We start from the raw sequence: 12,038 nt of genomic DNA, 5'->3' as shown, positions 1-12,038 counted from the left end.
GAATCACATTGGTCTTTGAATCGCGTTCGCGATCTTTAACGATCTATTAAATTAAAGTGCTTTGTCATGTTGGTGGTGACACATCTCTTGCAACATGTTTAGCTATCACAGATATTATACTTAGCTTTTTTGCCTTCTGATTGCTAATGTAGCCAATCTTTGGAGCGCTTAGATTAGCGAGCAAGGTCCTGGCAGATCGCTAGGTCCGGTCCTCACAGATGAAGAAAAAAAAAAGCGCATAGGAATCGATAGGCGGAATCGAAATTTTTATTTGACAACAAGTATCCGATTCCTGACCTCAAGTATCCGATTCTGGAATCGGAATCGATTTTCGATTCCCAACCCTAGTAACAGGTAGTTCCTTCTCTATCTTTCTATCCACAAGCGGGTCCTTGGCCTGAAAACGGTTGAAGACTCCATCATATTGCATTATTAATAATAATCAAGTTCTTTGCCTCCTCTCTCTTAGTAATGGAGGGATTGCTGAGATCTTCACTGTGTTTGCAAAGACTCCCATGAAGGATGAAAAGACCGGAGAGATGAAGGACAAAATTACAGCATTTATTGTGGAGAGGAGCTTCGGAGGAGTCACACAGTTAGTGCTTGTTTTGTCTCCTTTCTGATCAGGAATCTTTTGAGTTGACATTTTCGCTGACCATTTCCCCTGTCTGTCATCATCTTTCTTGATTGTCTCTTTATCTGTTGCTCTTTTTAAATTCAGTTTTTCTTTTTCTGTCTCTCAGTGGTCCTCCTGAGAAAAAGATGGGCATTAAAGCATCCAACACAGCAGAAGTGTATTTTGAGAACGTGCGTGTCCCTGCGGAGTGTGTGCTGGGAGAGGTTGGAGGTGGATTCAAAGTGGCCATGAACATCCTCAACAATGGCCGCTTCGGCATGGCCGCTGCCCTCTCTGGCACCATGAAGGGTGTCATCGCCAAAGCGGTGCGTATGTGTGCTATAGTGCACGTTATCAGATGTTTGTTCTGTTTGCCTCTTTGAGTGTGTAATGCTGAACAAAGTTTTTCTCGCTTTCTTTTTCGATTCCTCTTCTCGTATTTAGTCTGTCTAGCATGCTGTTTTGTTAGGCCACATCCTCCCACCCGCCAACACCCCTATCATCCTCACTTCCTCTGCTTAATATGCAGGGAAATTCCTCCGCACGCATTGCACTGTCCCCGTGCTGTGTGGCATCTAAGCTCGTATTGGCACATGCCTCACCATAATTTTCCCGCGTATTTTTCTCTCGCTGCTCATCATGGTTGACTGATTTCTTAAAAGCTGTGAAAGTTACGAGTTCTTGCGCAACTGATGAAATACAGCTTGAAGGCACTGTAAGTCGTTGTAAAAGCGTCTGCCAAATACAGAAAAACTAATGAAATTTCTGCTGAAATGAAAGCAGTTCTTAAATGTGCAAATTTGTGGTTGCTAAAAATAAATCAAAATGTACAGAAACAGGATGCTTGTGCACTTATAGCAATATGCTCTCATGAAATGTGCTGTTGCTGAGTGATTGTGGGCTACAGCAGAGGGAGGAGGATATTTCTCAACAGCCTCGGTGCTTGCTCTTACCGCAGGCATCTGTGTTTGTCTCTGTGTTTGTGTATCCGTGTGGGTCTTCAGTTACTGGTTTGTTTGAAGGTTAGATTGAACATGTCAAGTCATAAAAAGAAAGCATGAATTCGGGCATGCATATGCTGAAAACCGTACCGTGATGTAATTTGATATATATGTCTTTTCACATATTTGCATACAGAATTTTTAAACCTGCCAAATGAAAATTCCAGTCAGGTTTATGTCTCATCAGTGCATTTAGGTGTATTTCATTACTGCAATAATTCCAGGTAATTTTTTGATGAAGTTGAATATATGAGCATTTTTTGCATGTGCCGTTTCTGCAAAATCTTTTTTTCAAGCTATTATTTTTCCAAAATAACCTCACTTTTTATTTTGAGAACTCTGATTTCACCAGTTAGCTAAATAGTCTCTATATTTCTTCTTCTTTTTTTTTTTTTCCTCTCTTCTCTCACAGGTTGACCATGCTGCTAACCGGACTCAGTTTGGCAACAAGATTCACAACTATGGTGCCATTCAGGAAAAGATGGCCAGAATGGCAATGCTTCAGTATGTGACAGAGGTGAGCTTACCTACTGCTTTCACATCTTGACTTTCCCCTCAAGGAACAAGGACATTTGAGAGTCAAACACTGCCTACTAACTGTATGTCATCTATTTATTGAGTCAAGTAAATACTGCTTTTGTTTGATCCTATAGATCAAGCAAATTTACACAGTTCAAATGCGAAGCATCTGTAATGGGCAGTGTGCTTTTTATGGACTTTGCAGATATCAGCGTTTTAGCTGTGTACACTTGCAGAGCTCAGTCCATGAATTCCTTACTTCCACATGACTTAGAGGAAGTGGAAGCTTCCCCCTAATTTCTGAGTGATTTGAGTGGGTCACGTGTGGTTAAAGTCTAAAAATACAGTCTATTTATCATCTATTGTGTTTCCATGTCTGTTTTCCATTTTGGAGTTGATTGTTCTGATTAGTGTGTTCTTCTTTTTTTCCCTTCTTTCATCTTTTCTCCATGGACTTAGTCCATGGCTTACATGGTTAGTGGGAACATGGACAGCGGAGCCACAGAGTTCCAGATTGAAGCGGCCATTAGTAAAATCTTTGCTTCTGTAAGTGTTTAACATATTGTATATCCCAGTTGTGCTAGTTTTTAATCCCACATACATATTTGGGAATATTTTCGAAATTTTTATGAAATGAATGAATGAGGCATTTATATAGCACTTTATTGTGTAATGCTGTACACCCAAAGTGCTTTACAATCATATGGGGGGATCTCTCCTGATGTGATGTTTAAAGAATATATTGCAAATTCACCATATCGCTGGGTTTCCTTTAGGAAGCAGCTTGGTTGGTGACAGATGAATGCATTCAAGTTATGGGTGGAATGGGATTCATGAAGGTCAGTGTGTGTGTGTGTTGATTGTGTTGTGACTGGATTTTTAAAATGTATTTTGTGATGCTTAAGTCAAGTCAAATTTATTTGTATTGCCCTTTTCACAATACACATTGTTTCAAAGCATCTTTACAGAAAGTCATACTGTTATATCCATAGTGCCTTAAATGAATAATTCACCCAAAAATGTCAATTTTCTGAAAATTAATCACCCTCAGGCTGTCTAAGATGTTGATGTGTTTTTTTTTTTTGTTCATCTGAACAGATTTGGATAAATTTAGCATTACAACACTTGCTCACCAATGGATCCTCAGCAGTGAATGGGTGCCATCAGAATGAGACAAACAGCTGATCAAAACATCACAATAATCCACATAACTTCAGTTCAATTAATGTCTGGTGAAGGGTTTGTAATAAACTAAATCATCATTAAGAAGTTTTTAACTTGAAACTTGTTTTTCAGCTAAGTCCACTATCCATAAAAATGCTTTCTCTGGTGAAAAAGTTGTCTTGTCTGAATCAGGAGAGAAATATGCACAGATCAAGCACCTTTGTATGCACAGAAATATGCACAGATAAGCTAAAGCAGTCCAAAACATTTCTAAACAAATATGTCGGTGGATTTTGATGTGAGAGGACAACAGGGTTATGGATTATTTACTCCTATTTTGGCCAGAAGTGATGGTTTTAAGAGAACCACTTTAATGAAGGATTTGTTTCTTACAAACACGCAGCTTCTCACTTCACAAAACATTAATTGATGGACTGGAGTGGTGTGGATTACTTGTAGATTATTGTGATGTTTTTATCAGCTCTCATTCTGACGGCACCCATTCACTGCAGAGGATTCATTGGTAAGTAAGTGATGTAATGCAAAATTTGTTTATATCTATTCTGAATCTCAAACTCATCAACATCTTAAGAATAAGTAAACTTTCAACAATTCAGACATTTTTGGATGAACTATTCCTTTAATGCTTTAACATACAGCAAGTTTTACGACTGGTTTGTATGATTCTCTGGTTTTAGATCGAGGTATATTGCATTTATCATATGGTGTATGGTGTATATGGTGTATTGAATATATCAGCGCCAAAAATAAATATGAGGGATAAATATTAGTAATATTTTTATTGTCAGCTTTCTCAGAAACCAGACTCTGTCAGGGTGGAAGTCTAATTTTGGCACAATAGCATTGCAACATTATAGTGTCTGCGTTGTGACTCAAAGTGTGAACATTCATAAACGCCTACTTTGTGGGCAATCACCCCCTCAAGGCCTAAATGTTTTGTCCCGGGGGTGGTGGAAAAACTGGAGGTGTCTTGCAAAGGAAGACCTCTGCAACAATGTGATTGGTTAGCGAGGGGGGGACACGGCTGTGCTAACCTTTCACGCCGCAACACAAAACCATACGCAGATAAAATTGGCCTTTGCTGAATGTAGGTCATGTCTGTATGTTGACTGTGTGGCTGTGTTGTGTTGTATTGTTTTGTTTTTGTTTTCTCATGTCAGTTGAGATGCCACACATGTGCTGCTGTAAAACTGAAGTAGTTTTCCCAGTCTGAACATGTTGCGTATGCAAAATGTGTAGATGCAGCCTCTAGCCACTGATCAAGATGAGCTGTTTCTAGAGAAGAGTTTCATCAGTTCCTCTTAATCTGTCTCTTTTATGGGCTACTGATCAGTTAGATTAAAACAACAAGTCTCTCAGATCCACTTGTTTTTATACTATATACAGGGGTGCACATAAGTTTTTCAGCCTGGTTCTCATAAGAGAACCTGGAGATTTGGTTTAGTCCTCACACTGCACATAGTGTGACCCATTAAATATAACTATAAAAAAACATTAATAATAGTGATAATAATATTATTGCACTTATTTTAGTTTTTTTGTAATAAAATAATAAACAAAATAATAAAGTGTGATAATACTATTATATTTTAAAATATAAAGAGTATTAAATAATAATAAATAATTTTATGGTAAACTTAAAAAAAAAAAGCTAATATTTACTTCTTTATATATATACTTAACAAAATTTAAGACTGGTAGTATATCATGGTTCCCACAAGAATACAAGGCAGCAAAAATTGTTTTCAACTTTGATTTAAAAAGAAGAAAAAAATAATTCTTGAACTAAATCAGCATATTAGAATGATTTCTAAAGGATAATTTGACAATGAAGCCTGGAGTAATGGCTGCTGAAAATTTACATTTGTCATCACAGGAATAAATAAATTTTTAAAATACATGTGTGTGTGTGTGCCGTAACTTTATTTCCATCATGAGGATTTTTGAAAATTACTTCCATCATGTTCTCATGTATTTCCTATTTAAACTGAACTAAAAGAATGAATTGATTATTTTTGTGGCACTTTGACATCACTCTCTGTACAACATGTTATTGATGCAGGATGCTGGTGTGGAAAGGGTATTGAGGGACCTGCGAATCTTCAGAATCTTTGAGGGTACCAATGACATCCTGCGACTGTTCGTAGCGCTCAACGGCTTCCAGGTAAAAGGGGAAAACACTGCTGAGAACATAACTGCCTGCCTTACAGCTTCCTGTTCTACAAAACCACCTAAAGCTCACATCACGTGTGGTTGTTGACATCTGGCACTGCTAAAAATTGGTATTGGAGTTTGCCAATGCACGTGTTTTTAATGCAAACACCGTATGTAAATTACACTTTCAAATGTGTGTTCTGTTCGGTAGAATGCAGGCAATCAGCTGAAGAGCTTGCAGAAAGCTCTGAAGAACCCTCTTGGTAATGCTGGGGTGTTGGTGAGTGAAATCACCAAGCGAGCCAAGAGGTTAGACCTTCATATCTCTAAAAAACTCTTGCAAGACATTTTGTTGTGTTTTGCAGTGTCATGTTCTTTGCATCAACTTGATAAACCTGCAATATGTCTGTCCTTATCTCTCCGTCTCTGACAGGAAGGCAGGCTTGGGGACAGGACTAACATTGCAAGGAACGGTCCATCCAGAGCTTAACCACAGTGGAGAATTGGTAAATTAAAGCAAAGCCATAGTGCTTGGACAACACTGAAACAATGTTCAGCCAATGCTGAATGATATTTACTCAAAATAATACCACGAAATGAAACCACCAATAATACCAAAGCCTAAATATTACAGGCCTAAAATAGTATTTTCTTCCCCTCTTAAAAAGACTGTTAAAGCCATTGAGCAATTTGGAGCTGTTATTGAAGAGCTTCTTCTGAAACATGGAAAGAGAATCATTGGTGAGTGATGTGTTTGCCTTGTGCTGCTACTGATAGATCTTTGTTAGATTATTGGCATTGGCAATTTGCCATGGACTTTTTTGTGTTGTGCATGTTAACTCTTCCTGGTTTCAACTTTCTTTCACTTTACATATTTACAGCTAAATACTGTGACAGAAGCTTTTGTCAAGTGTCCATTTGAGCGTGTGACTTGGAACTTTTCAAGTGATTCTGTACATGTGGCTTTTCAGATGAACAATTTGTTCTGAAGCGAGTTGCAGACTGTGCCATTGATCTGTACGCCATGGTCGTGGTCTTGTCCAGGTAAGTTTTTTTTTAAATGTATTAGTTTGTATACAACCTTTACAACTGCTCATGCTAAGGCTTTGTTTAAAATCCATAACCCAAAGTGTGAAACTTTGACACAGTTTGTGCTGCAGACACAAAGGTTACCTCAAATCGTGCAGCTTGTAAAGGAAAGCTGTGCTTAAAAAAAATACAAAAAAAATGCAGTTGAGTTACAGTGAATGAGTGACTCAAGCTGAACAGAATATCATAGACACTTTTGGATAGGCGCTGCTAACTTGGGACAGTAAGCTCAGATTTCCTTATGAAAACATACAAATCTGGTTGTTTATGTACTAATGAATGTATTTCCTGTATGCCCATGCATTACTAGAAATAGAGTTGATAATTGTCTAATTAAAGGAGAGATCATTCAGCTCTACTTATGTTTATGTGTGTTTACTCGTCTTGCTTTCTCAGAGCGTCCAGGTCTCTCAGCCAAGGCCACCCTTCTGCTCAGCATGAGAAGATGCTGTGTGAAACCTGGTGTACTGAGGTCAGTGTTTAGTGTCCATGTTTCCTTTTTAAACTTCTCCCCATCTCATCTTTAAGCATTAATCCCTGATTTCTTTCCTTTAGGCCCATGAGAGAGTCATGCAGGACATCAAGTTCCTCGGGTCAGGGACGTCCAAGCAGATCTTCAAGAACTTGCGTGCCATTTCTGCTGCTGTGGTAGAAAACGGAGGAGTGGTATCTCCTCATCCTCTGGGCTTTTAAAGCTCTGCTCTTCCTCCCATCACCCAACCATTTCTTTTCTAACCAGTCAGTCAAAGCTTGCCCATATTTCTTTACCCAGACTGTTCAATGCTGCAATCCTTTATGAGTGGAGTCTGTCACATTGTGTACTTCGACCACAGGAGTGCTTTAATATTTCATAATAAAGTATGTAAATTAATAAATAGGACGTGTAAATTTAGGTGTACATTGAAGAATTGGATTTGTGTTTGTTTATAAAAAAATGTTGATTAATATTAACCAGTAATGAAAACTAATCTGCTTGGAAGAGCACTTTAGACTTGTCATCAAACCTCAGCCCAATATCCGGTCCAGCTGCTAGCATTTTGCAAATGTTTTCAATTTGTCATTGTTGGTCAACATTTTTATTTAGCGGTTTTACATATTGAACCTAAACTTTAGCTGTTCCCATGGTTTTAATGTGAAATGTCTTGTCCAGAGTTACCCAAAAGTTTGTTCTCATAACTAAAATAGAAACTCTTTTGAGTTACATATCATGAACAAGTCGTTTGTCTCGGTTACTTTTTTTTTTTTTTTTTTTTTTAAATGGGACTTGTGAACTAAATAACATTATGCTCTTAAAATAAATACAAAAGGTCTTTATTACAAATGGGCAATACCACATCAACATCTGCGATTTAGAAATTACACATATCTAATCTATTCTTCTTTCATTTTCGGTGGCATCTCCCAGTAGGCATGTAATTACTTCTAAAGCAAACATACAAAAAACACGTGTTAACCGTATACAGCTGCACCAGCCTGACGTAATTATAAATACTCACTCTGTGTTGCAGTGCTTAACGATATTTGAAATCTCCCAGTATCATACGTTTTGTCCTTTCACCAGTGCATTCGTTTCTGAATGCAGTATATTGTAAAGAGACCGTTTATAGGAAATTGTAATAGAACGTTAGTGACCTTATTAAGCAAGTGTGTCTTGAAAACTCAGGATGCTGTGGTTACAAACATTGCGTATCAAATACTACAAATCTTTCAGTGTCACCAGTTTAACTACACATAAATTACAATTTCATTAAACCTGTTTCACAGTCTAAGTTTTATAGTTGGTTAATTTGGGTCATTAGCTTATATATATGACTGCAAAATACTGTTATGTTTTGCCAAAACAAAGGATACTAGAGATTTTAGAAAAATAAGAATTCACATCCTAATTGTTACTTGTTCGCATGACAATAAGTCACCGGTACTATTTACAGTTAATATTCACAGTTGACGATGTCTTCAGCAAAAGTCATTCCTGAACAATGTAGCTGCTGTATTTTACTCCAACTTAATGAAGTTATGGCTTGCAGAATGAAACTAACAGTTTTCTAAAAGTCACAACTTTGTTTTCTCAGTGAAAAATGTGTTGAACTTAAGATATGCAGCACATCGGATGGATTGCATAGCGTTTGTCTTGGTAAGTAAATATTCCTTTTGAAGAACTCATCATCAGGTCTGTCTCTTACTCCAAAGATGTCACACAGTCGTCTGTGAGATCTCTCTTGATAATAACGTCTCTGAAGTCATTCTCCTCTCCCTGAAATAAACACAGCATGTTAGATTATTTAGAATTCCAGCATGGATTTCATATCATGTACAATTTGGTTGTCAATCATTTTTCGGTATCTTTCGTTTTTCTGACTTCTGAAAGAAACCTGCCTAATATGGTTTGGCGGGTTTTTGTTTTGTTTTTGGCGCTGATTTAAGATGGCCTCCCAGCCTGTACAAACTGGTGCTCATCTGGATTAGTTGAGCAAAACCCCTCTAATATCAGTCTGATCAGCCTGGTAGATTAGCGAACCAGCGTAGAGAAGACTTTTTTTATTTGTCAGTAGTTGCTCAAGTTTGAAAACATGACAGATGAGAGTCTGTGGTCTTAGGTGTGAAATGCGGCTTTAGGCTTTGATAAAACCACCAAATAATAGAAAGTAGGCACCAGTTCCCTTGAATAAACATTGACACCTTTCTAAATCTTTATCATAGGTCAGTAAGATTTGGGGTCAGTAAGATTTATTATATACCAAAAAAAAAACTTTTTTTTCCTGCAAAGATGCATTAAATTAAAAGTGACAGTAAAGACTTGTTTACAAAAATATCTTTTTCAAATAATGTATTACGGTTAACACAAAAACCTTAAGCACGTGTGACACTGAAGACTGGAGTAATGATTCTGTAAATTCAGTTTTGCCTTCACAGGAATAAATGTATAAAATATATTAAAATAGAAAACTGTTAAAATCCATTTTTACTGCTTTTTTAATCACTAAATGCAACCTGGGTAAGACTTTAAAAACATAAAAAATCTTACTGACTCTAAACTTTAGAACTGTAGTTTAGATGGAGTGGGCCAAATGTACGATATACTTTTTGTTATTTTCTCTTGATGTGGGAATATTTGGCTCCCACACACATTTATCACAATATTTATCTTATTGGACGGCAATTGTTCTCTTGAGACCAAGCAAAATCAACAGTATTTAGAATCCAAATATATTTTTACTCTTGCATTATATTATCTTTTAATATCCGGTCAGAAAATGATTAATATTATTATATATCCATATTACTATTATAATATATATATTCATATATCGCATTTGGCCACACCCCCAAACATTTGAAATGACAGAAAATATCCTGTTTAAGATACTTTAATGCAGTAGTATATTAACCAAAAATAGCTGAAATTATGTCATTTCTTTCAGGACGTATATGATTTTTTACATCTCATAATATTTAATTAAGTTCCAACAATACTGTTCCTGAATAGGCCTGTCGTTAGGCTGCTTGTTTTGACTGAGTTGTGGGGGAATCTTTGGACGAGTCATACAAAAATACGAGCAAACGTGTTAAACATGCTTTTCATTTTTAGTGAAGTGGTATAAACTCTATTTTTTGCAATTCTTTTTTTTTAAAATAAAGGTTCTTAAATAGGTCTCTTTTTTTATGAAGAACCATTACAGGGTTCTTCAGTTGTCTGTTTGTCGTGTTTTTCCTGTTCCTGAATAGGCCTGTCGTTAGGCTGCTTGTTTTGACTGAGTTGTGGGGGAATCTTTGGACGAGTCATACAAAAATACGAGCAAACGTGTGAAACAGATGCTTTTCATTTTTAGTGAAGTGGTATAAACTATTTTTTGCTATTCTTTTTTTTGAAAATAAAGGTTCTTAAATAGGTCTCTTTTTTATGAAGAACCATTACAGGGTTCTTCAGTTGTCTGTTTGTCGTGTTTTTTTGTTTGTTTTTGGAGTATTTTTGCTTCTTTAAATCAGTTAATGGAAGATAGAGTAGACCAGCGGAATAAATGTCTCTTCTATAACATGAAGATGTAAAAACATGATCAAAAGGAACGTTTATATTTAAGAGTGTATGAAAATCCATTCAACAGAAGCCATTCTTCTCCAGACCACAGTCCACGTAAAACAATAACGTTTTTGTCTTAAACCAATTTAAAGTCTTAACACAAGTTTGAACTTCTTGGCTAGCAAGTGCACGTTACCAAATGCACCTAAATTGCGATGCGTAATGCGCCTTCGCAAGGACAAGTAGGCGGTAAACAATTATTCTAGGCTACTGTATTCACCTACCTTTGCTGGCGACGCCGATTGGGATGTGTGATGTTGACAGTCCACTCCAAAATGCGCTTCAACCGGCCGGATAAACACGGGAACCGGTGATTAAGATGTTCCAGCAGTTCCTCTTTACGCAGTCCGTACACGATCGGCGCAATGCACTGCGCCAGGCTGAAGAAGGCAAAACTTATGACCGCAAAAAGCTCTTTTGTGGATCTGTCGAGTAACTCATTGCGGTAAAGGATATACAGAAAAAACAGTATGAAATTGGGGAGGATGTAGACGGCGAGCTGCGTGCCGTGGAGAGCGATAGTCCTACACGCAGCTCGGTTGCGCCGGTTCAACACACCCAGACGACGCCCCTCATATAAGATCCGTACATAGCTGTACACGATAAGAACAGTGCAAATTGTTATTAGAACGATTTTGTGCATTTCTCCGCCTTGTAGAGCTTCCCTTCCACAGGGCACAGTGTCATTTATTTTGGGCGACAGGGTAAGAGGAATAATCGACGCGAGTCCCCATGTTAAGATACCGATGAGCCACGGCCAGGGTTTGAAACAAACTTTGCTATAGTGGAGCGGGTAACATATGGCAAAGTAACGGTCCAGCGCCATCGCCGTGATGGTGAGGATGATATTGGAGCCGCTTGTCATCAGACCTTTGATTAGCGTCATGCATATGTTTCGCGTGGTCGCTGCTTTCAGGTAGCTTTGTAAGTTAAAGCTAAAGCTTACTGCGAAGTAAACCAGCGCGGAGAACAACAAGTGGAACACGAGAACGAAGCGCGCGTGGCTCCGCAGGCGCGCCTCGCGCACTATAGTCCAGTTGATGAGCAAGTTGAAAAAGGCCAAAATGATCAAAGAAACCCCCGCTGCCCAAACACGTATGTATGGATACGAGTTGGCATCACCTGTAGTAGCATTTGTCATCCTAGCGCTTCTTCAGGCCTCGCTCGTACAGTAGTAGAACCAAAACGTTCCAGAACAAAACGCTTTTAACAGGTGCGCACGGTTCATTTGGCTCGACGTTGGTCAATGTTTCTCCAAAAATCCGAATGTTCATGTGAATTCGTTTGGTGGATCTGTTCGGTCAAAAACACCAGCGGTCCTCGCGTAAAAGTCAGCCTAGTGATGGAAAGAGTCAACTTCACGTTTACTTCCCTCTCTAGAGCAGGAGAGAGAGAG

General features: G+C 38.0%; 2 protein-coding genes across 3 annotated transcripts in view; one reads left to right on the top strand and one right to left on the bottom strand.

Annotated features, from left to right (window-relative positions):
- Positions 1-7,776, top strand: part of acadvl (acyl-CoA dehydrogenase very long chain) — a 15,167-nt gene extending 7,391 nt beyond the window's left edge. The window contains exons 9-21 of one of the 2 annotated variants that reach the window (XM_016549686.1): positions 470-595; positions 744-942; positions 2,030-2,134; positions 2,596-2,682; positions 2,913-2,975; positions 5,384-5,485; positions 5,687-5,784; positions 5,909-5,981; positions 6,144-6,216; positions 6,447-6,519; positions 6,961-7,036; positions 7,120-7,270; positions 7,327-7,776. In XM_016549686.1, the coding sequence (XP_016405172.1) occupies positions 470-595; positions 744-942; positions 2,030-2,134; positions 2,596-2,682; positions 2,913-2,975; positions 5,384-5,485; positions 5,687-5,784; positions 5,909-5,981; positions 6,144-6,216; positions 6,447-6,519; positions 6,961-7,036; positions 7,120-7,257 (1,213 nt within the window). In that variant the 3' untranslated portion in view covers positions 7,258-7,270; positions 7,327-7,776. Of the gene's footprint in view, positions 1-469; positions 596-743; positions 943-2,029; positions 2,135-2,595; positions 2,683-2,912; positions 2,976-5,383; positions 5,486-5,686; positions 5,785-5,908; positions 5,982-6,143; positions 6,217-6,446; positions 6,520-6,960; positions 7,037-7,119 lie in introns of both variants that reach the window. The other variant, XM_016549687.1, reaches the window with a different exon arrangement.
- Positions 7,777-7,821: 45 nt separating this feature from the next.
- LOC107738022 (olfactory receptor 50-like) lies at positions 7,822-11,988 on the bottom strand. Its single transcript, XM_016549688.1, has 2 exons — positions 10,867-11,988; positions 7,822-8,818 (listed from the first exon to the last, which is right to left on the bottom strand). The coding sequence occupies exons 1-2, from the start codon at positions 11,781-11,783 to the stop codon at positions 8,758-8,760; spliced, it is 978 nt and encodes a 325-aa protein (XP_016405174.1). The 5' UTR covers positions 11,784-11,988; the 3' UTR covers positions 7,822-8,757.
- Between the last annotated feature and the right edge of the window lie 50 nt (positions 11,989-12,038).

This window comes from Sinocyclocheilus rhinocerous, unplaced genomic scaffold (genome assembly GCF_001515625.1).
Source record: "Sinocyclocheilus rhinocerous isolate Xijiao unplaced genomic scaffold, SAMN03320098_v1.1 scaffold494, whole genome shotgun sequence".
Taxonomy (NCBI): domain Eukaryota; kingdom Metazoa; phylum Chordata; class Actinopteri; order Cypriniformes; family Cyprinidae; genus Sinocyclocheilus; species Sinocyclocheilus rhinocerous.
Note: the sequence above shows the minus strand (reverse complement) of the source record. Positions and strands in the feature narration are given on the sequence as shown.

Excerpts from the sequence above, each read along its gene's own strand:
- LOC107738022 (XM_016549688.1), bottom strand. The coding sequence starts at position 11,783 with ATGACAAATGCTACTACAGGTGATGCCAACTCGTATCCATACATACGT. Across the intron at positions 8,819-10,866 it reads AATCGGCGTCGCCAGCAAAG|GGAGAGGAGAATGACTTCAG; the intron begins GTAGGTGAATAC and ends TGTTTATTTCAG.